Raw genomic sequence first — 24,652 nt, forward strand, 5'->3', positions numbered from 1 at the left:
CCACCCTTTGCTCATTTTCATTATCTTTACATGACTTAGTTATGCCAATACCTCCTAGCCTACTATAATCTGCACTACTCTGCTTGGAATGCCATAACAAAATATCATTGACTTGCTGGCTTAAGCAACAGAAATTTTTGTTCACACAGTTCTGAAGGCTGGAAGTTCGAAATTAGGGTGCCAGTATAGTCGGGTTCTGGTGAGGTCCCTTTTCCAGGTTGCAGAGCGTCACCTTTCACAATGTACTCACATAGTCTTCCCTGGGTGTGAGAGCTGGAAGGCCATGAGGTAGATGAAGCAGATGAAGGGAGGGAGGATAGTAGGGGAGAGCAACCTCTTCCTCTTCTTATAAAGCCACCAATTCTATGGGATTAGGACTCCACCCTTATGACCTTATTTATCTTGGTTACCTCCTGAAAGCCCTATATTCAAATATAGTCACACTGGGGGTAAGGGCTTCCATATATGAATTGGGGGCATAAATTCAGTCCATAACATCATCTTTTACATTTCAATTGCATTTTCTCCATTCTTAGAATTAATATATTGGAATCACCTGTACACTCACCTGTGTCTCATTATACATGTGTTCCCTCAGGCCAAATTCTAACTATATTGCCATTGTATCCCAGGCACCGAACCTATCCATGTGGTGAGTACTGTTGGATGAATAAATCAATGATACCAAATGGCTTTATTCTGATTCTTTACCAGCTCTTAGAAGCAAATGTCATAATTAAAGCAGGGGTAATAGGTTTGTTGGCTTAAGAAGATACCTGGGCCTTTACTGGAGATAAAACATCAGAAAAAGTCTTATGCTCATTCAGCCACTAAACATCATAAATTTTAGTCCCCTCCAAAGTCCTCATCAAAATAGTAGAATTTGCACGACAATAAAGTTAAACATTGGGCAACAGCCATGACTGTGCTAGGAAGCAAGTGTTTCAACTGTTCAGGTGTGTAGCACACCAATTCAATTTGTAATTTCTTATTTCAGGTGAACACATTTTTTAAGAATAGGGCGAATGATTTCATAAATTATATCCATTGAATAAATGACCATGCAATATACATACCATACTCAACAATCAGTTAAAATTAGGTATAAAAAAAGACATTGTAATCAGGGCTGTACAAAACTTTATTATACTCTGAATAACAAGCATGTAACACAATTTTGAGCATGACAAGGATGAAATATTTCAAATTCTGTTTCTTACAAAAGCATTAAGAACAATACACAAAGACTGTTCATAATATTTTACAGTCAGCTAAAAATAACAAGACATTCTAGGATTTCAGGAGTTTTCCTTTTCTTTCAACTAGAGCATTAGCTTTATTTCCATTAGCTTTGCTACAATGAAAATTAACATATATGGACATACACATATAAGTGAAATGGAAAATGAAGGCATACAACAAACATTCCGATTAGTCAACAAGTATAAAATAGTCTTTTAGTACTTCCGAACTTACATTTTCTTCGAATGTACAATGAAACTTTTTGTCTAAAATGTTTTTAATGTTAATTTTGACCATTCCCAAAGTAATTAATACTCTTTCTTAGCACAACCATTAATCTAATTTTAGAGTTTGAAATGAATTAGGAAACACACTAATCGTATTCAGAGGTGCTATTCACAACACCGAACAACAGGCAATCCACTGCCCCTTATCAAGGCTGAGACACTGTAGTAAATGAGTAGTTCACCAATACTGTCTATCCCAGGTGAATATCAGCCCTGATCTTACTTCCAATGATGAGATACATGTTTTGGCTTATGTAGTAGCATGAGCTATGAGATATGAAACATGAAAGTCACATGGACATGAAATTAAACTCAAATCTCTACTGCATGGAGGCTGAATGTGAAATATTTCACAGTGACTAAAATTGACTGGCTAACAGGCAATGGTGGATTTTTATATTCAACTTTGATTAACATAAATGGACTTTACAAGAAACCCTTGAGATTTAATTAATGCTGCTAATCCAAGGGCTCCAAATGACTGAGGAGCCTTTAAAATCAGTATATGTGATCTTTTATATTTTTTTCCATAAGAAAAAAAAAATAAAAACACCGAGGTACTTAAGTTTCTTTTCAAGGGATTACTCTTGGTTATCTTCCTGAGATGCAAAAGACCACAGAAAAAGCACCATGCCTAGGCTGCTGAATGAGGCATCAGACACTAATAGTTTGGTCCTTTTCTGAACGGATCTCTTCTGGCAATTACACTAAAACATAGTGATGGGTCGCAGATGCCTGGGGGGCCTGGTTGCCCTTGGATTCCGGGTTTTCCATGATCTCCATCTTTGCCAGGGAGACCTGGGTCTCCTGGAGGACCTTCTTTGCTTATTCCAGGAGGGCCCTCTGGACCTAAGATGGGACATTGGCAAGACGTAAACAGAGGACTTTAGTTTTTTATAATGAAATAGCCAATTCTGCAAGAAACTTAAACTGAAAAAAAAAACCTTGAATATTTTATATATTTGCACTAATTATATAGCAGAGGCATTTTCTTGATAATTCTACATGTCTTCTGCTTTGAAAAGAACCATCCAAAAGTTAAAGTTATCAGTAATTTTTGAAAACTAGGCTAAGCATATTAACATAGTAACCATGCTACTACTGATTAAAACATTTAGCTAACATTATAATATTCCATTTTGTATATTGTCCAGTCTTATTTCTTCCTTTCAGCCTATCTGTTACCAATATTATTATAAATTAACAGGTGATACCTACGTAAGCCAAAGCTGAGTCATTTCTGTGCCACATATGCAACAAAAAACTGTTTCTATTATACATATTTTTAGTTTCCATATCTAAATGCATTATTCTTATTACTTTAGTATTATAGTCATCAATATCATCAATACTCATAGGTATTAAAGCCCTAATTTGTCAAACATAGCCTGATTAGTTCAATTAGCATGCTCAAGGAAACAAAAGCTAGCTTACGATACTGGCCTTTTAAAGTTGATTCAAAATAACAAAAAATATTCAGATTTTGGGAAGGAGCACAGTGGTTTGGGCCACTTCTTACTCCTCTACTCCCTGCTACTACTACTGATAAACATCTATTTAGCACTTAACTGCAATTGTAAGTGTTGTTCAAAGTATTTTACATAAATAGTATTAAGTCATTTGATCAACTCCAAAGCCTATTAATAACATCTAATCATAGCATACATTTATTGAAAACATAACTGTGATTGCCCTGCACTGTTCTGAAAGCACTACATATAGAAAGTATTTAATCTCCCAATAACGTCATGATGGAGATAACATTATCATCACCATTTTACCAATGAGGAAACTGAGACATGGCAGAGTTAAATTGCACAGCTAGCAGAGATTACTTAACCGCTTCAGCATTTCTCTGCTTCCCTGAGAGTCATAAAGACTAAACAGTGTTATACACCAGATAAGCAAGGGTGACTAAAATGATTCTAGAACTCTTCCAAGGAATAGATATTAAACTATCTAAATGATAAGCAAGAGATAATATTGAAGGATTCATAAATTGAGGATAATATATGAAAAAATATTCCAGAAGTTAGACTTCAGTGTGTTAAATGTGAATCACTCAGAAAAGAAAACAGATGTCTCAGTTTCAATTTATTTCACATAGATCTATGGTGACTTTTCTTAAAGCAAAATGAGCAGTAACACTTATGAGCAGGTAGCAATTCTCACCTGGGGGACCAGGAGGACCTTGTTCTCCAGGATGCCCAAACCCTTGGCTCCCTTTTTCCCCATTTCTTCCTGGTAGGCCTGCAGGGTGTCAAACATCTGAGTAAGTTTACTTAAAATCACTGCCTTCTAGATTGTTTCATTCAAAGCTGTTAATATACACATGAAAGAAAAATGTCTTTTAAAAACCAGCTTGCCATCTATTTTTTCTTACTAATGGAAAACAAGTTTTGAAGCAATAATTTCTAAAATGATCAGTGGTTTAGATCCAAGACTTAATGGGAATCAAATATTTAGAAAAGAAAATGGTTTGGAATTATTAGCCCTTTGTGTTAATCATAGTTTTTTAAAATTACTTTATGAAACATCTAAATTGCTTATATACTATTAAACAAAAAGGAAAGAATTATCAATCAACATTTCACATAAACATTCAAAGGCAAGGAGAAATTCTGGGCTATTAGGAAGTTTTATCACAAAACTTATTTTTTCCTATAATAGAAAAAAAAATGAATAAGGTAACAGTGCAGAAAGTTACCAAAGTCAAAATAAAGGAAATGGCATCTGTGATTTTCTATTTAAAAACTTTTCTAGACTCAAGCAAAATTTCTCAGTACATTGGCAACATTTTCTAATTTGTAAGTTTATGTATTCATAAATTTGACTTCTCTATTTGAGAATATTGCATTAAGAAAATAATTTCTCTTTAATTCAGTTGGCAAATTATTTAAAGACGAGCATTTACAGATTTTTTTATCATGAAAAAAGTTAACTCTTGACTATTAAATGGATATAGGGTATGAATTTTTTAAAAAAGACTTTTTAAAATTCATTTTCTTGTTGAAACTAACTGCATACCTTTTAATCCTCTGACACCTGGACGTCCAGGGACACCCACTAATCCAGGAACACCATCTCTTCCTGGCAAACCAGGTAATCCTCTGGGACCCTCTGGGCCTATCGGACCAGGTGGCCCAGGAATACCCGGGGAGCCATGTTGGGACAGGCAATGATCACAATTTCTAATTCTTCCACTCTGAAGTAAGACTGGTAGCTGGGCTTTCAAAAACAAAGAAACCCCATCCCTTATGTTTAAATGGTGAGTTGGTGTTAATTATATTTTTAATTTTTTTTCAGTTTACAGAGAAAAAACTATGAACATTGAATATGTGCATATTTCTTGGCCAATAATTTCACTTCTAGGAATTTGACTATGGAAATATTCATTGCTCTGTGCGGTAATTTTATTAGAGCAATTGCTTAAAATAGGAGAAAAAGTGAAAGTGCCCCCAAAAGAAATTGGTGGACTATATCCATATTTATGAACTAAATTATCAAAAAATATGCTACAAAAGAAAATTCAAATAATGGCAAAATAATAAATGTCTTTATTAAAAAGATTATAAAAGAGTATACATGATAAATCTTTATAAAAATACTCATTGAAGAAAAGTAGATGAGGCTTATAAATGTTATCTGTTTTCTTCTTCACCTCACTTATATCCTCTACAATATGTCCTAAGAATTTGTATTACTTTTGTAATTTGAGAAAAGTTATTAAAATGCTATATTTGATACCTACCTCTTATTACATCTGTGCAAACTTGTCGAATAAATTGTTCTGAAAACTCTCTTCCCTGCATCAAAGTATTAGGGGTTATAACATGCACATAAAGAACATGAGCAAAAATCAATGAAAATGTAATAACTGTGAAAGAAGCAGAATACATACAGGCTTCCCATCCAAACCTGGGGGTCCCTGAGGACCTGGATCCCCAGGTTGCCCCTTAGGACCTGCGGGCCCCATCAAGCCATCCACCCCAGATTCTCCTTTTGATCCAATGGCACCTCGGACACCAGGTTCTCCCTTTTCACCTCTCTAAAAGCAAAAGAAATCTTTACAAGTTCTATTTAAATATTTCAGGAGGTATAATTGCATCATGAAGCTCGTTAAGGATGTGAATATGCATGTATACATATGTAAATATGTAAGGTATGTAAGGAATAGCCGGAAATATTGTCATTGACCAGAAGGGAAATTTCATATCATATTAAACTGTCATTTATCCATCCATCCAACCAGCCAGACCTACAAGTATCCACAACTGATTGAGTATATTGTATAGGTAATATGCATACTGCCAGAGATAAAACAATGGGCATAACACAGTCCTATTCACAAGGAGCTTGCATTTTAGTGGGTCCGACAGATACAGAAATGCACAATATTCTTTATTCAAAAATATGGAGAAAAAATTCAGCTCCAAGTCTGGAAGAAAAACCAATAATATTGACAATTCACATTTCATATCAAATTCAGTATAAATGTACATATTCTGAAAACAACTAATTGGGAACTTCTACTGAAGAAGATGAAAAATATTTCGTTTTCTGGTTTTTACTCAAAAGCTAGATTTATATAGTATTGAAACCCAAGCAAAAAGGACCAAAGAAAGAGAGCAAGAGAGCATAATATATGAAGAAACATACCTCTCCTTTTGTGCCATGATGGCCTTGAATTCCCTTTGAAAATTAATAGAAAAAATATAATAAATGTGCAAGCTATAGTACTGTAATGTGGCATCCACCTTTTACCACATACTTAATCAAATTTAAAATTTCAATTTGGAAAATATTGATAGCATTAGTGACAGAATTACATATAAAAGAGACCCTTTTTGCCTTTTAGAGAAGGCTAATGACTAGGAAATATGTTAACTGAATAATATAAAAATTTTAATTTGCTTAACTGTTTCCTTCTTAGATATGAATATTTTCAAATGCTGCAGGTTGAATCATGTGGGTAAGAATGGGATTCTACTGAATTTAAAATATAGTACTATTTTAATAATAATAAAAACTCAAATCAGATTAAATATTAGGTATATTTTTTGTTGTATTCAGTGATTAAGATGACTAGTCTATTTTCCCAAGTTTATGTTCTTAAAATTAAATTTTGATTGGGTGCTATTGACAAAGGTTGGGTTAAAGCAAAGATATCATTAAAAGTGACTAGTAAGAGAGAAAACCCCCAGCTGTCCTGTGCTTAAACCATTCACTGCCAGTAATTAAGAGACCAGAGAAGCAATGTCATCTAAAAGATGGTATTTTTTCACAGTGATATAAACACTGGGGAGCCCATGCATGAAGCTCATTCAACTATAATTACTAGCTACATCTGGATGGCTCCATTAAAGTCTTTCCCACTCCTCTTTTCCATATTTATTTCAGTGGTGTATTATAGAGGAAAAAAACTCTCAGGAAAGGTATTAACATTTTCCATTTTTGAAATTCATTGTACACCTGGGCTCAAAAATCTCCTAATATTCACTCAGGAAAAAAGATAAAACTTTAATAACAGGTAGGTTTTCATTATTCAACTTTAAAATAAAAAAGCAGTGTTCTGCAATTTAATATGAAATTTAATGTATAATGTTGCACACAATGAAGTCTGAGTTGGGGTATATCTGTTGATTAATTTTCAGGCTCCTCAAACATGGCTATCCAAATTAGACAAAGAAAAGAATTAAATAAAAATCATCATAAAACACCAAATATTTAGTTTTTATATATGAATCTTTTAGTAAGTAAAACAAACTTTGTATGGTCATACTTGAATTTTGTTTCTGAAGAAATGCGGGAGTGATCCTTACAAGATATAATCCAACAACTAGGACCAACATAAGAGAGACAAAACAGTTAAGTTCTCAATATGGGAATTGAATTAGAGCTAAAACTAAAAACAGCTGTCATCTGAGAACGCATTAAGATGATTCTCTGAGAGAAATATTCACTTTGACTCCATTCACAAAACGAGGGCCAAAAAATACACATGTGCTGTGCTTGGTAGAGTGACAGGTAACTAAGACTGTGTTTACATGAAGAGTTTGGGATGACTATTCAGCTGCTGAAAAGCAACAGCTGCTCTGGCCCTGGGTATTCCATGTAGGCTAAGCTCCTGGTGGTGAGAAATGTAGCTTCCAACCAATCTAGGGCAGAAGCTTTCTAGGGAACCCAAATCCTGCCTTAGGAGAGCACACACACTCTTTTCTTTGAGAAGTGAAAAAGTTAGTGGAAACTTAGAGAAAGTGTGATCCAAAAGCCAGTGAGCTAGCTAAGCTGTGAGTTCAAATTCTAAAGGAAATATCCTTCTTTTCTGAGAGTTATTGTAAGTAACATTTTTTGATAAAAGGTCTGGGCTGTGGAGGTTAAATGAAGGGAAGAAGGTCCTATGGGAATAGCAGTTTATAGATGTTTTGTGATTGACTTAAGGAAACTCAGAGAGTTGATCTGTGTTGCCAGGTTGGGGAATAGGGATGGAGTTGTTTGTGTAATCAAGTGGGTCTGAGTCAAGTGGAGGATCATGAAAACTGAAAGACATTTTATTGAACATAATTGTACTCAGGCAATTCCAATCATTCCTCCTCTTGGTTACTTTTATTGTTTTTATTTTTAGCTTTACTTTTATTGTTAGCTTCTAAATTCTCAATTCTTCTTAACATCTGGCACTCCCCTTCCATCTCACATTGCAGATAACCTTGGGGCCCTATGCTTACACTCTTCCCAATGGTCTCTCAGACTCCTCCAAGTAAGGAACACAGAGACATCTCCAAGACATAGTGATGTCCTTGGAGACATCACTACCCAGTTTTATCCCACTCTCTCCAGAGTTGGTGTAATTGCAGAATCTTTCTCCCACTCACCCTCAGAGAAAGAGGTCCACCCCATGGGAGGACTCACATATCCAGCTTGCCCTTTCAGACATGATCAAGTTGGAACCATGTCCAGCATTCTGCAGCTACAAGCAACACAGCAGCAAACATGCTACCTAAGTACCAATCTCCTTTATGCCTTCGTCCGTCCACTTTGGCTCTGACTGAACTTACAGTCACATGGCAATCTCACTGAAACATCACCTAATGAGAACAGTTTAGTCAAGAAAGAAGCAAAGCCATCTTACTGTGTGTCTGTTCTACAACACTGTCTCTCAGGATAGCATTTTAATATATCTCCAGAGCAGTAAATTGTCTCTCTGAACAAACTAAAGGGAAACAAGTACATTTCTCCACCACATGTGGCCCCAACTGATTTTCAAGAAGAAAAGCAAGACAAACCAGCAGGGATGAACAAGCTGCCATTGTGTGACTGGCTGTCTCTGGCCAATAACTACCCCCAAGAAATGGGTGGAATTTTCTACCTGCAGTCATTTGCTTGGACGCATTAAAAAACAAAATTCAGAGCCACCAATGTTATCAGTATGGGAAAGTGAAAACACAAAACAAATAATGAAAGAAACTCATTATCGCCACACTACCTACATGTTCAACCTTATATGCTTAGAATGCATACTATATTATCCTTCTCCCCACCCATTTTTATTTGCAAGTAATCCTCTCTCAGCATTGTCCAGTTATGTGACTTGTTATTTCATTTTTTATCAGAAGAAAACCAAAAAATACCTGTTGCCCTGGAATTCCCTGTCTTCCATTTTCTCCCTTTTGACCCTTTAAAATAAAAAAACATTATTGATTAGTTTGCACACTTACGATGCAATCACATATGCAATACAAACTATGTATTACCTTGAGTTCCAGAAGAAATGTAACAAAAGCAGCGATACAAATATATAAATTATGTGAGAGATGGGAAAATCAGTTACTCAGCGAAAAAGAAGAAGAAAAGTCATCCTAATCTTATAGTTAAAATGGACAGAGATAAGGAACAAATTACTGATTTGGGTGAAACATGTAAATAATTCTAGACAATGAGGATGTTCTTCTAAGTCCATATTAATAGTGGGAAAATAGTTTAAAAAGTCAATGTATATGGACATTTTATTAATTTCAGTGGCAATTATGTTCATTGTTGACTATGGACATGTGAGGACAAGAAGATCTCTTTAAAATTTTATTTTTAAAAATTAAAATATACTGTCACATTTTAGTAAAAAAAAAGCCATTTAAATGAAGAGCTTTAAAGCAGCATAAATAAGAGAACAGAAAAATTAATAAAGGTATAAACACATTTATCTATATTCAATAAGTATTTTTGGGTATCTACCATTCATGGGACATTATGCTAGACTCTGAAGCACTACTTCATCCTTATATTTATTGCGCAAAATAATTAGCAGTTTCTAGGAAGACATACACCTAGATAAGGTAATCGATGAAAGATCTAGTGACTACAATTTTACATCACCCTTGCCTAGTAATGAATTCATCAATTTAATTAAGTGAATTGCTAACATTTTTTGAGCAGCACCCATTTGCTGGCACTTAGGGACACTGAAACAAAGATATCATTGTGGCCTTCCAGTCACTCACTGTGTGGTAAGAGAGATAAGCAATTAAATCTAGAAGGATGAAAATACTGCTGATAAGTCTACAATGTATAATTAAACATCTGGGTTGGATATTATTGGAACTTAGGAAGGGGCATCTGACAGAAAGGGTAGGGAATGTGACTCATCCTTTGTGCAGCCTTGAGGGATGAGTAAGAGGTAGCCAATTGGAGAAAGGATAGGAGGGTGTATCAGGGAGAGAAGACACAGGTGAAAGGCAGGTAGTTTCTTTTGGCTATAGCAGCAGAGCAGGATTGGATAAGAATGGGTGGAGTGGCAAGAGATAACACTAAAAAAGATTCAGTCAACCCAGAAGGCATTTGATGGCACAGGCTTTATCTTAACATGTGTGGGGCACGATTAAAGGACTGCTAAGCAGATATATAGCTTAGCTATTTTATGCAAGTAAAAGTGTGGAAGAAGGAAGTAGACTGGACTCAAGGAGACCAGTTAGGAAGATATTGCAGTAGCCCAGGACTCCTGACAAGAAATAACTAGTACAGTCAGGAGAGGTAGAAGGTGTCAAGTTCAAGAGATATTTAGCATTGATTATCATGACAGGAAATCTGTGAGTATGAAGCGGTTTATGGGGAAAGATGACAAGTTCAGTTTTGGACATATTGAACCTGAGGTTCCCATGAGTCACCTAAATGCAGTATCAAGAAGGAAATTAGAATATATGGGTCTAGAGCTCACAGACATTTACTTAACATTTACCTCACTCCCAACTTCAATCTTAACTTAAAGGAATCCTATATCATAGTACTTGAAGATCTTCAATAAAAATTGTCTAAAAAACAACTGAATTTTGTCATACCACTCTAAAACATCTTATGTATGTTATGAAGAATAAGTTCATTAATAGGAACTGTTATAATTGTGGATATAGCAAATTTTGCCTTTGACTATTTCAATTTGAAATTTTCTGTTACGATTCCAGAAATTCTAGAGCATTCAGAATTCTACATTTGTGAAAATGTCCAGAGTATTTTTCTTTATATTTTCAGCTTATTCTGCATAGCAAAGCTCAGACACTATCACTGAGACTTACAAACTTAAAAACATCATTAAAATACTGTCTGAACACTTGATTGGTAATTTATGGTTGGAAAAGTTTTATATTTCTAAAACTTAAAAGGTTGAAAGACCATCAGATATAATTTATCCCAGATAACTATTTCATTGACTCAGCTAGTGGCATCTTATTCGAAAGTCAGTCTTCAGTGAATGAAAAAACCCATTCCATAGACACTTTAATTGAGGTGAAACTATCCTTGTCTCCTGAAGTAGTAAAATAGGTCTCCTCTTTGCCTTTGCTGCTAAGACACCCAAAACTAAATGTCTTTCTAAATCACCCTAGATTTCCCTAGCCTGTTATAATTTTCTGGTTTAATTTTCCTTTCACATATTGATTTGAATATGTTTTATATTTAGGGTTAAAGGTTTTTTATCAAACTTTTGCCATAAAACAATTTCAAATCATTTTTGGAAACACACTGTGTGTGTGTGTGTGTGTGTGTGTGTATATATGTGTGTGTGTGTGTGTGTGGTATATATATATGTATATATGTATATAAATACATATTAGAAGTATACAATAAAATCTATGTCTTTATTTTGTTGAATCATTTTGTTCCTAAGTTTTCTGCAACAGCAAAGTGGTGAGGAATTTTAAAGTCAAATTTGGTCTTGTCTGAAAAGCTCAATAGAAAAAGGAGACAATAGGATTTAACAACTTTATATTAATGTTGAAACAGAAAGGAATTTAAAAGTAAAATAAGAATTTTTTAAAAGCTCTGATTGATTTTATTGCTCAGCCTACTAAAAAAAAGCAAACAACATACCTGAATACCTTTTTCACCTTGATTTCCTTTGTCCCCCTACAAAAAGGCAGTTTGATCTGTATCATAATCTAGCATATTCTGTACAGTTTCAAATAAACATATATTTTTCTCTGCTGAAGAAAAACAACATCTCGTGCAAACTCCACAAGTGCCTGTATACACAGAAGTTGACTCCTAACACAATATTTGGGAAGGAAGCAGAACCACATTATGTCAAAATGATATTGTAAAAGAACACTTTTGTATGCTCCTACATTTGAAAGAAATTTCACCACAATCTTTAATTTCCCAGAAAGGAGAAAACTTCTACATGGTTCACAGTTTTAGGTTAGACAAACTAACAAGAGAGGACTTATTTTGACAAATGTTGTTTTATGAAATCAAACTGAAAATCTTCCATTAAGCTATTAGTAGCCACAAGTTTATAGGAAACAATGATAAAGTAAAGCATAACGTTTAAGTGCTATTTTAGAAAACATATATTTCAAAAGTGAGCTTTTGGAAGAAAAATTATATTCCATAAAAATAAGTTTTATAGATTATCAGCTAGAAGGGAAATTAGAAACCAACTTATACAATGCCCTTGTTTTTATAGATAATGAAACAGCCAGTTAAGCACCTGCCCAAAACTAAACTTGGACACGGTTTCCGAATTTCCTTTCTATTAATACTTCACCATACTATCTAAACATAGAGTACAGTTTTGCATTTCAACAAAAAAATACAGATTTTCTTTTAAATGGCAACAAGTTCTGAACAAGAAAATTCTCTTCATCCCAAACATATATTGGTAGTAGATTTACTTAACATTTACTAAGAGTCTAACACTTGATGGCTGTTATGTGGGGACACTTCTGTCTCAGCTAGTGCTGCCTACTGATCATCAGAACAAAAAGCCCAAGGATCATACTGTGTATGATCTAGGCACCATGTAGACAACACATGAGGGATAGAAAATAAGATGTTGAAAAATAAATAGCAAGGGACATGAAGATGGAGACATAAGAGTTTGTGTCTTTTCCAGAATAAAAACCGATAGATTTACTTTTAACCTGAAATGTTTGTATTTGCAGTAGCATGGACTTCTCAGGCACACAGGCATCAATTGTTGCTAAAAACCTCCAAACAAATAAAAGCATATATTATTTATATACATACAAGTCAAGTTTCCCTTACTTGACCAAAATGAGAGAGAGAGAACCTAGTTTTACTGTCTTTCCTTGCCAAAATATTTTAAATTAGTATATTTGACTTGTATTTTTAAACTCCTTAAATTAATTTTAAATAAACTTCTATGTAACATAATTGTTTCATAGATAGGAACTTCATGGTCAAACATTTTGGACATAAGTTTTATCCTTCCAGAATTTTATCCGGTTTTGGCAAGAGGGGTATTCGCATTTTGATAGGAATGCCTGACATTGGATAATTTTCCTCAAAAAAATTCTTAGCTCACCTGGATTGTGAAAAAAACCTGAATTTACAGGATATTACTTAATTGTACATTCATATTTTCTGATCTGCATGTCTTTTCTAAGGTCTTCATCTAGGAGACAATACCCATGTGGGTATATAAAAGATGCCACAGCTATTAGCATGGGGCTGAACATATTATACATACATCGAATATATAGGGTACTTTATCATTAAAAATATATTAATAACAAGTCCTACTTTAAGAATTTCACAAAAGAAAAACTTGTTTGCAAGTAACTGGTTAAAAGCGAACTGTATCTCCTAACCAATGCATACCTTTTTTCCTTGAATCCCGGGTAAACCCATGTATCCTGGTTCTCCTGGGGAACCCATTGCTCCTGGCTCTCCCTATGTAACACAGAAATTCCACAAAGGTCACAGATCTACTGCTTATGAAAAGCACCACTGTTTTTATCTCTACATATCTCAATTTTAGAATGAATGGTTAAAAAATTGTATTGACAGTTACTACTACAGAAATAGTAAAGAATAAAATGTTTACTAGAATCCCAGTAAAATTTCTTGTATTTTTCTCTATCTTTTCCAGTTGAAAAATTCTCACAGCATTTCATATTTTAAAATTCTGTAAATATTTGTTATCTTTATAATACTTTATAATTTCAATAATAAACGAAATAATAAAGTTGTAAAAATAATAAACACAAGTATCTCTTCTTTGTTTACCTATTTACTAACACTTATTCTCCTTGAAACTGCTTTTTCTCAAATTGCTACTTTAAAAAAAGCTTATTTTCTTGTTACAAAATAATAGAAATAATAAAAATTATTAAAAATCTTATAACCCAATATTTTTATTTTGTTATGTATTTTTTCTCTAACTCTAATTCATAAACACACATATATAGTTAATAAAATGTGCTCATATACATGCATAATTTTATATCTTTTAATCTCTAAATATATTAATATATAGTTCTTATGTTATCATATTTTTCATAACGTAATTTTTAATTATGGAAGAGTATCCATATTTATCAACTATATTTTATTTAATAAAATTCTTATTGTTAAACATTACAGTTTTCACAATTTTTGTTTTTATAAAAAATATTGGAATGAACATCCTGGTAGTTAAATTTAATTATTTATATGTATTTATTTACATATGTGGAATATTATTTTGTTAGAAATAAATTCTTGAGCTATTTTTCAGTACAGGGTGTATTACATGAGTTATCTTAATTCCAGTTCTCCACTCTCCATCATCCTATAGGAATTGTCCTTTCTGAAATAAAGATTTTGTTTTAAAGTCTTAAATAAATTATTTGCAAGCACGTATTAATAATGCATTGACATATTTAGGATATATTTGTAAGAGATGCAACATAATCCTGAACATGCTTCATGGTTCTGTTTCATTTTGTGTTTTACCTTTAGTCCAAAACTCTGTAACATCAACTAAAGATCACTCTCTTTTTTAAAAGAAAAGGAGGCTTTATTCTCTTTGCTTACTGTACTTACTTCCTAGCCATCAAATCATTCTCTAGATTTTTGAAGGTTGGAAGTGTATTAAAAATCCCGTTGAAATAAACATCAACCCATGTGGTTTGGAGGAAACTGGTAAAGGCCATTGTGAGTTCTATATCAAAGATGAAACTCCCATAAGCAAACAAAGAACAGTATCATTCATGAGAACTACATGCTCCTGTTTTCAGCTGTTTAAGGGAAATCTATTCTCTGGACCAGAAAGTAAGTTCATGTTTGCCTACAATTTTACAATTTTTCAAAAAATTAAGCCAAAGTTTATATCTTTATTATCCAATGACAAAGTATCTAAAAAACAGAAATGAAACTGTATTGACAATTTCATTTCAGGTACCTTAATTTCATGATAAAGGTAATCCTTAACTTCATGTATCTCTTCAGAGATATAAAATGTTAATTTTCTTAAATAATGAGGGGAATTTACATTATAATTTCTTTGAAAATATTTTCAAATGCATCAAAATTACCTTGAGCCCAGAAGCCCCAGGCATCCCTTGAATTCCAGGTTCACCTTTGCTTCCCTGTCAACACATCAAAAACATTGGAGTTTTTTAAAAACAATTCTGTCATAATATATCTGATATAGACACTTAAGGGAATATATTTAAAATAACTTTTACATTTTTAACTTTCCAATTGCTTGATAGACTCTGTACATTAGACCTATGTATTAAGAAAAATGAAAAATTCTTTTAGGCAAGGAAGGGGTTCCAAACATTCATAAGCCTCTCTAAAAACCTGTGTTAAAGCTGGTAGCTTCAAGTATAAGGGAGGAGAGTCGAATCTTTAGTGGCCAGCACTAATAAGTCCAGCCACCACATTGCACAGGTGGGAGACATGTACTTAAACAGCATCCTCCAGGCTGAGATTCTCATCATTATCCTGTCTCACTTTCTCAGTAGGACTCATCTTCAGTATGCAACTGGAGGAAAGAAAAATAGCTTCAAATGCACAATGGCTTTTTTTGAAGAAGTGTGAATCAGAAAATGTTTAGTTTGTGCTTTTTCAGGATTCCAGTGCAGTTCTTTCTAACAGATGGAAACTTGGAGTACGAGGCTAAGTTGACAGGGCAAAGAATGTAATACAGAAAAGGAAAAGTGGATAGAGAAAGAGAAAACAAGTCTTCTGGCTAATAAGGAGAGATTGTCAAATGTAGTTCTGGTTTTCAAATACTTTGATACCTGATATCACAACCCAATGTCTGGCAAAAGCCCATAATTAAGCAGGTTGGTGTGACACCTAGAAGGGGAACACAATAATTACCCACAAGCAACTTGGGTTTACTAATCAGTGAGGCAAACCAATGCCATTTTCAGCTTTTAAAAAAGTTTTGTAGGCTGCTCATGGTAAGAAACACATGAAGATCACATTAGATTTAATTAAAGCATTTAGCACATAACAGTGTTATTGAACCACAGAATGATTCCTTAAAATTTCTAATTTTATAAATTATTAAACTGAAATTCACAGACATGAGATTTGTTGAAAGTTATCTGACTCGATAAAGCTAATATATTTTAATATTATTTAGATAATTATCTTTTTAAGTTCTGGGTTATATGTGCAGGATGTGCAGGTTTGTTACATAGGTAAACATGTGCCACAGTGGTTTGCTGCACCTATCAACCCATCACCTAGGTATTAAGCCCAGCATGCATTAGCTATTTTTTATGATGCTCTTCCACTCCCAACCTCCCTCCCCTACTAACAGGCCCCAGTGTGTGTTGTTCCTCTCCCTGTGTCCATGTGTTCTCATTGTTCAGCTCCCACTTATAAGTGAGAATGTGTGGTGTTTGGTTTTCTGTTCCTGCATTAGATTGCTGAGGATAATGACTTCCAGCTGTATCCATATCCCTGGCAAAGGACATGACCTCGTTCTTTTTTATGGCTGCATAATATTCCATGGTTCTTTTTCCAGTCTATCACTCATGGGCATTTGGGTTCATTCCATGTCTTTTCTATTGTGAATAGTGCTGCAATGAACATATGTGTGCTTGTATCTTTGTAACAGAATGATTTATATTCCTTTGGATACATACCGAGTAAAGGGCAGATGTTTTTTAAAACCAAAACATAGTATAGTTAAATAGGCTTATAAATGTTTCTGCAGCTATTTTTAAGTATTATAATATAAATTAGAGGTTTTCTAAAGATCTGCCTCAGTTTCAGCCTTATCTCTGCCCTACTGAATACGTTTTTGTCTCACCCTAGAACTTCTATCAGTGATATTGACAGCACAAGCCACAAACATAAGCTGACAAAACTAGCAGAAAGAAACGAATATAGAGGTCAGTACACTATGACCCATGGGTTAAATCCAGCCCAATGCAAGTTCTTAAAGTTTAACCAGAGCATAGCCACACCCCATACCCATTTGATTAGGTATTGCCTGTGGCCAATTTTGCACTATAATGGTAAAATTGAGTAGTTACAACAGAGACTTGTATGGCTCTCTAAGCCTGAAATATTTACTTTCTGTCCCTTTTCAGAAAAAGTTTCCAACACCTAATATACAGCAAGAAAAAAATTAAAATATTTCATTGAAAAGATTATGTGTATTTTTAATATGTGTAATTTTAACTTCTTAGATCTATTTTTAACAAAATAATTGTACAAGCACAAGATGCAGAAAACCAACTTTAGAGTAATTCATGTGAAAATAAACAAACTGTGATACTGGAAATCCTCACTGGCCTACCCAGCCAAATCAGCAGAATCTGCTTAAGTGGTAGACAGCACACATTGTTCTAAAACCTTTTACGGAAAGTCCAACAGATACAATTGACCTTCAACACAGTGTGAGTCAACAGTGTGGTGTATCTAATAAAAAAAAAAAAAGCTGATGAAATTTTAGGCTGCATTCTTCAGAATTAGAGAATCCAAAAGACATTGAGAGAGCCCATTGTGCACCAGTTAATAAGGGGTATTTTCTTACAAAATGACCTTGAGAAACTGGAGACCTGCTTAGCAAGCTCAGTCATTCCAGTGTATTATACCAACTCTGTGCGTATCTATAGCTGCTGGAGCCCACAATACACCAAGGATCCACAAGGGTCTACCACTGATGGAAAAGCAGCTACCTTTTCTCATTATTGGGCTCCCATGTCTTTTTTTTCTCTCTCTTTTCTAAATACTTTAGAAATTAAAAGTAAAATAGATTAGGTCATCTACTCATACGCCAGGGTCTATTCCCCTGAGGCAATGCTTAGTCAAAGGTTGACTGCTTCCAAAATAGCAATTCCATCACTTCCTTTTGGAAGGCTGTCCTAAAATCTATTTGCAAAATAGTTGGGAACAGTTTTCTGAGTGTTTTGTCTGATCCTCTGGTTAACCAAGAAAACAAAATAGTTATCGTACCACAGGATTATATATAGCTAGAAAATGGTCAAATAATGACATTCAAAGAGTTTCAGTTCTACCTTGAGAATAACTAACCTCATATCCTAAATATATTTGTTAAGCTTGCCTTACTTATTTAAAATCTAAAAGTAAAGATAATATGCTCTTACTCACATAACTAGTATAATTTACAAGGCACTCTATATACATTCCACTAAATAAAAATACCAAAAAGAAGACTAGGAAACTGATCTTGTAAGAGATATTCTTATTCATAACTATGAATGCTCTAGACTGGTGGTTTTGGCACTGAGCTCCATAGAGCTCTAGTATTCCTCAATACTAGACACCAAGACACCAAAAAGGGAGAAGGGGGGCTGAGCAGCAGGAGATTCTGGACCCTTTCCAACATAACAGGATGAGCTTTACCTTAGCCTGTTTCTTAGGCTGAGCCTTTCCAGATTTAATTCTTACAAGTGATTTTTTTTTCATAGAATAAAAACCACATTTAAAATACAATCAAGGTAGTAGTAAAATTTTCATCAAAGTTATAAATGGCCACTGTGATTATACAAAGTTCCCAGTCTTGTTTATTTTATCATATTTACCTTAGATCCCGGTGTTCCAGGCTGGCCTGGTGAGCCATTGCTTCCCATTAAACCCTACAATTTTAAAAAGGAATTTCAAGAGTAACTTAGAGAAGATTATTAAAAAATATTAAATCAATTTCCAAGTTACACATTCTCATAATTAATTCACTAAATTATAATACAGATCTGAAAATATAATACAATATTTAGAAAATTACTCCACCATACATCCATAAAGGATAATAAAAGTAAAAAATCAAACTATGCAAGATAGCATGAAGGCTAGCAGAGCGCTTATGATTCTATTGCTTATAAAAACTACAAATAGAGAAAATGGAGAGCTAGTAAAAGAAAAATATAAAGAAAAAAATTTTTTTCTACACTTTTTCTTTTGTTAGGATGGCTAAAATTAGGTGTCTTCATAGATGTTATCCTGATTAACATTACTTAGAATTCTATTATCTTGAACAACATTTTAAAAGAGTTACATTCTAATAAACTCTCTGGATAATCTTTCTTCAAGGTACAAAATGGCCGTATCTTTAATCATAACATTCAAAATAAAAAATGATAACTACTCTTTCAATTAGGACTTGATTTAATTTAGATTCTACTTTAAATACTATTATACATATTTAACATACTTTACAAAGGAAAAGGGATTAAAAAATTATATCATTAGAAAATATAACCTCAATATGAACCTATAACAGACAATTTGATTCATATATTAAAATCAACATCACTTCTAGCAATAAACTTAAAATTTGGGGGGGGATTCTTGTACACATGAATTTTCATAATTTTGAATCAGTTTCATATGCCATCTTCACTCTTGAAAATTCTGAAATAATTTACTCTGTTTTAGGAGCTTACCATATTATGTCTTCTATACATATTCTTTCCCATTAGTGTAATATGTTTGTAAATTTAATTTAAAATAAAAAAAATCACTGAGATTTAGACTTAATGGTACTTAGTATTTTTAAATTAATAGCTAGAATATATGTTTTCTAATTTATCTACAGTTAGGGTCCCTGATGTTTTTTTGGGTGGCCAACTTTTTGAGAAACTGAAGAAATCTTTACTCTTTTAGAAAAATGCACATAGACATAATATGTTTCATACAACGGAATGGAATTCATGGACCTCAAATATTTTATTGCTGTATCCCCTGCATTTTTATGAACTCTTGAATATGAACTCCTAGTAGGTAGTAGCAACACTGCAAACACTTTGATGATAATGACATCAACATACAGGCATCCCTGGGGCTCCTTTTTTTCCTTGCTGTCCTGGAGGCCCAATTTCTCCCTAAAAAATCAAACATTAAAAACATAAATTGTAAATTATCAATTTATTTCAAGAAAGTTTCTGCCAAAGCACAATGGAATGACAATTGAATATCAATCAGTTCACCTTTTTCTGCTTTCTCTTCCACTACTGTAAGGAAGGAGCAAGGCCTTAAAGACCTTGGCATAGAGTCTGAGGATTTACTCTCAATATTTTTATTATGACATTTGTAGTAACATTTGCCATTCTTTCAAAGGAAGACCTAGTAGCTTAGATGGAGTTGGTAAACAACAGAAATAAAAATCAGGTGAAAAATTTTTCTACTTATCATAGAGTTTAAGAAATATGATAGTGAACATAAATTAATAAAGAAAAATACAGTAAAAAAATAACAGCATGAGACTTCAACTTCCAGGGTTGCGGCTGACTAGGTCCTCTAAGTCCAGAACAAAAATCCTAGAAGGAACATCCTCTGTGAGAGAGTGCTGGTCTTCCAAGAAGTAGGAGAGGTATTCAAAGATCTCTCATTTTAATGAAATATACTTTGAGTTGGGGCTATAATTATGAGAATTTGAACTATACAGAAACCGTGCCAGAGACAGAACTGTAGAAGCCAAGAAAAGTGGAAGTATCTGAGGGTGGATCTTCAGCTCTTGGGAAACTGAATGCTGGCCAGCCATGGAAAGGAAGCAGGAATCTTCAATACCTATGATAACTCAGGACTTTCAAAGGGGGCTGAAATGGTATCCATGGCTACCAGCAAAAGGCAGGTCTTCATTTCCTAGTTGGGCTGACAGGACACCCTCTAAATTAAGATGAAGCAATGAGCTCATGATAAACAATATAGAAACAAGAGACAGCAAGCTACAGGAATGAGAATAATAAATAATAAATAATTAACTGCAGATATTAGAATTCTTAGAAACAGAATTTAGAACTAGATATGAGATTTTTTTAAATTAAAAAAACAGAATCATGAAAGACTATTAGTACTGAAAATGTAACAAGAGACTTCAAGAACAAAAAGTTGTGGTTTAAAAAATTATAAACTCTAAAAGTGAAAATTATGAGTGTTTATCATTTTTAAAAAAAATCAATTGATCATTCTAACAGATTAGACACAATAAAGAATAAGTAAACTATAAGGTATATCTAAAACATTTAACCAGAATGTAAGACAACCAAAAATATGGAAATGTGGTAGGTAATGCTAAAAACAGATGTAGAGCATAAAATTAGAAGAAATAAAACAAAAATGTCTAACCAGAATTCCAGAAACAGAGAATGGAGCAGAGGTCATATGGAGATAATGGTGATTCTTTCCAGAACTACTGGAAATAATTCCACAGAGCAAAGAAGCAAACTGAATTCCCAGCAAGATGAATAAAGAGATATCCATATCTAGACATATTGTAGTGAATTTGAAGAACACTAAAAACAAATAAAATACCTTAAAAGGTTCCAAAAGAAAGAAACAGATCACTTACAAAAGAATGATAATTAGAATGACAGCAGATTTTTCAAAGTTAACAATGAAAGCCAAAAAAACCATAGAAGAAAATCTTCAATTTACTAAGAGAAAATAATTGTCAACCTTGAGTTGTATAGTCTACAAAACTGTCCTTCAAAATGAGAGCAAAATAAAGAAGTTTGTAATTAAATAAAAACTGAAAGTTTATTACCAAGATATCTGTACTAAAAAGACATTCAAAAATATAGTTAAGTAAATTAACTATAAAGAAGTAAATTATGCCATAATTATGTTAGAGAACAAAGTTGAAAAGTAACAAAGTAAAGGAGGAAGCATATAATGTAAATCTAAATTAATATTATCTATATAAAACAACCACAAAACAATATATACAAATTTGTAAAGCCAAAACAACGGCTTCTAAAATTATATAATATTTGAAAAATTAACTGTTACCACAAATGTAAAACTGTATTTTATTGTAGACAACAATGCATTAAATGAGCAGATCCAGGCCCAAAGCTAACTCTCATGAATACTTACCTTTTGGCCCATTAATCCTCGGTTTCCAGGAAATCCTGGGATTCCCTAAAAACAAATAAAATAGATTTTTAACTTATAAAAAATTGAACACTTTATCATTAAAGAAGAAACAGTCACAATTGGAATTTTAACTGGTAAATAACATATTTTCAAATGAATACATATTATAATATTGCTATTTGTAATAAACCAATATGGAAAAGACAACTTATGAGATATAGCATTATATGAATATTACTGATATTTAGAGCTTTAAATAAAGGCTTTTTGAAAAAGAAACTATGAGGAAATTCATCTCAGTTCTTGCACCCCAACACACGAGTGATAAAATTAAAATGATGTTTCATTTGAACACATTCTTGTATTCTAATGAATCATGCAAGAAAATCTGTTAAATGATATAAGTTCTGATTTAGTGCAACAGTTCCACAAGCCCTCAGTCTCACCACCTTAGTTAAAAATTAATTTAATTAAATGATCTCCTCCCACCTGAGTCTTGAAATACCCAAGAACCTAAATATTCATATAAAAAATGGCAATCTTTTCTCTTAATAACTCCCTTACTGATGCAATCATGAAGAATATGAAGACCACAGTTTGTGAAGAGACATAAAGAAGTACAGGTCACTCTTTCACATGGCTGAACTCATATGCACATGTCTGTAGCAACATTCAGAAAAAATTAATGTTAATTCTATCAAGTTAAGAATAAATTTAGCACATTTATTGCTTGCAGAAGAGTTCTATTGTCTGCCTTTTGATGCATTTACCCAAAATGATCATTTATCATGCAAAACAGTGATTGTACTAATCAATTTTTGCTTTTTATTCCATTTTCTTAGCACCTATTTTGGTGACATTTGAGCTGAAACTGTTAACAACATTTATATTTATACAAATGTATTGACACTGAAAGACAAGAAAATTGGGTCACATCTTTATGACTTTGAAAACCCTCTGCACTAGCAGGCCTTCCAAAGGAAAGCAGTACTCTTCAGTAAATCACAGCAGGTGCTAGAGCTGCCATTGACAATGAGATCAAGTGTCTTCTTCTATTGCAGGGAGAATCTACCATTATCTTTATTTTCACACCCTGAGTTTATAAATACAACCTTTATTGATCAATGTGCTAATCGCAATTATAGGGCAAGACATAAACACATAGTTCTAGTTTTAAAATCTGAACTCAAATCATACATTGGAATTCAATTTGATTCTATTCAGCTCAATTCAGTTTGCCACTTCACTATACCATCTGCAGAGAACAAAAGTGGTATGTGAGCAATGACTATCAACAAGGGACTCACAATCTAGTTGCAAAGACAGGCCTTTATAAACGTAAGTAGAGAATAATATGAAAACAATAAAAATACCTTAAAGTAACAATATAAAACACAATCACAGTACACCTAATAAGCACTCTAAAACATAAAGTAAAAATAAAATCACTGAGTTATGAATATAAAATGAATTGTACCTTCTTAGGCAGAAAATGTATATTCTCAATGCAATGAATTAAGATAAACATTATTCAAAATAAGGGCCTCCATTTGAATGAACCATAATTTGGTGTGAAACCACCCTGTGACCTCCTCCCATTCAAATACCCACACACATGTGAAAATTCACTAAAAGTTGAGATCAAGTTCTGAATTTAACTAAAATACGTGTGTAAATTCTTCTCAGAAGGAAGGTGGCTATACATTGTTCTATGCTGGAAAACTGGTACAGTTCTGTCAATGTAATAACCTTGGCTCCCAGAATCCCTAACGGGCACATGTGATTACCGATGACAGTGTCAGACCTGAGAAGCTGAATTTCTTACTAGTCTTTAATTATTTAAAGTTTTTATCACTATTCAAGTCCATGTGCCCTTACACAGTCTGTGATGTTAGCAGAATTAGTTACAGATATCCTGAAGACAATCCCAGTGTTAGCAAGTTCACATCCTTTCCCTGGAGAAAACAGTTATACCCAGGTTTCCACGAACAGCACCTTGGCTTCCACCTCCTCAAAGCCCTTGAGAGCCCATTTCCCCACAGTTTACTCCTTGGATTTGATCTGACACTCTTTTATCTGAGACACTCTAATACTGAGCTTGGTCTGTAGTAGAACATAGCCACAAATCTTACATTATTTCAATATATCTGATATTAAGATTATTTGGGGGAGATTCCAGACTATAAAAAAATTCCTTTTCTTTTTGTTCATCCTCTCAAACTGGCCAAAAATTTACATACATTTCATAGATATGTATGTCCATGAAGTCCTAATGGATCTTCTATGTCCAATTATGCTAAGAATTATTACTTCTTTTACAAATACCAAGTAAAAATATATAAAAACTACATGATATCAAAAACAAAACATAGGCCTGATTTATCTAAGGAATTCTTGGCAAAACTAATATAATACCACAAGCATGCACAGAATACCAGCTTATTGAGGGAGAGGTTAACCAGGGAAACTGAAATCATTCAGAGCTATATTAGTTAATAAAATTCTCCAAGGTAATATTTTCCTGGGCTCCCAATATGTGTATTGAAATT

General features: G+C 33.4%; 1 protein-coding gene across 3 annotated transcripts in view; it reads right to left on the reverse strand.

The window, feature by feature from the left end:
• Nucleotides 1-1,123: 1,123 nt before the first annotated feature.
• The window catches only part of COL21A1 (collagen type XXI alpha 1 chain), a 188,441-nt gene continuing 164,912 nt past the window's right edge, over nucleotides 1,124-24,652 (reverse strand). For all 3 annotated transcript variants that reach the window (XM_054685901.2, XM_054685900.2, XM_016955689.4), the window contains 13 exons: nucleotides 22,104-22,148; nucleotides 20,057-20,110; nucleotides 18,815-18,868; nucleotides 15,335-15,388; nucleotides 13,638-13,709; nucleotides 11,886-11,921; nucleotides 9,158-9,202; nucleotides 6,189-6,221; nucleotides 5,431-5,577; nucleotides 5,281-5,335; nucleotides 4,557-4,757; nucleotides 3,702-3,779; nucleotides 1,124-2,378 (listed from right to left, as the gene is read on the reverse strand). In XM_054685901.2, coding sequence (XP_054541876.1) covers nucleotides 2,191-2,378; nucleotides 3,702-3,779; nucleotides 4,557-4,757; nucleotides 5,281-5,335; nucleotides 5,431-5,577; nucleotides 6,189-6,221; nucleotides 9,158-9,202; nucleotides 11,886-11,921; nucleotides 13,638-13,709; nucleotides 15,335-15,388; nucleotides 18,815-18,868; nucleotides 20,057-20,110; nucleotides 22,104-22,148 — 1,062 coding nt within the window. In that variant the 3' untranslated portion in view covers nucleotides 1,124-2,190. The remainder of the gene's footprint in view (nucleotides 2,379-3,701; nucleotides 3,780-4,556; nucleotides 4,758-5,280; nucleotides 5,336-5,430; nucleotides 5,578-6,188; nucleotides 6,222-9,157; nucleotides 9,203-11,885; nucleotides 11,922-13,637; nucleotides 13,710-15,334; nucleotides 15,389-18,814; nucleotides 18,869-20,056; nucleotides 20,111-22,103; nucleotides 22,149-24,652) is intronic.

Source organism: Pan troglodytes, chromosome 5 (assembly GCF_028858775.2).
Source record: "Pan troglodytes isolate AG18354 chromosome 5, NHGRI_mPanTro3-v2.0_pri, whole genome shotgun sequence".
Lineage (NCBI taxonomy): Eukaryota > Metazoa > Chordata > Mammalia > Primates > Hominidae > Pan > Pan troglodytes.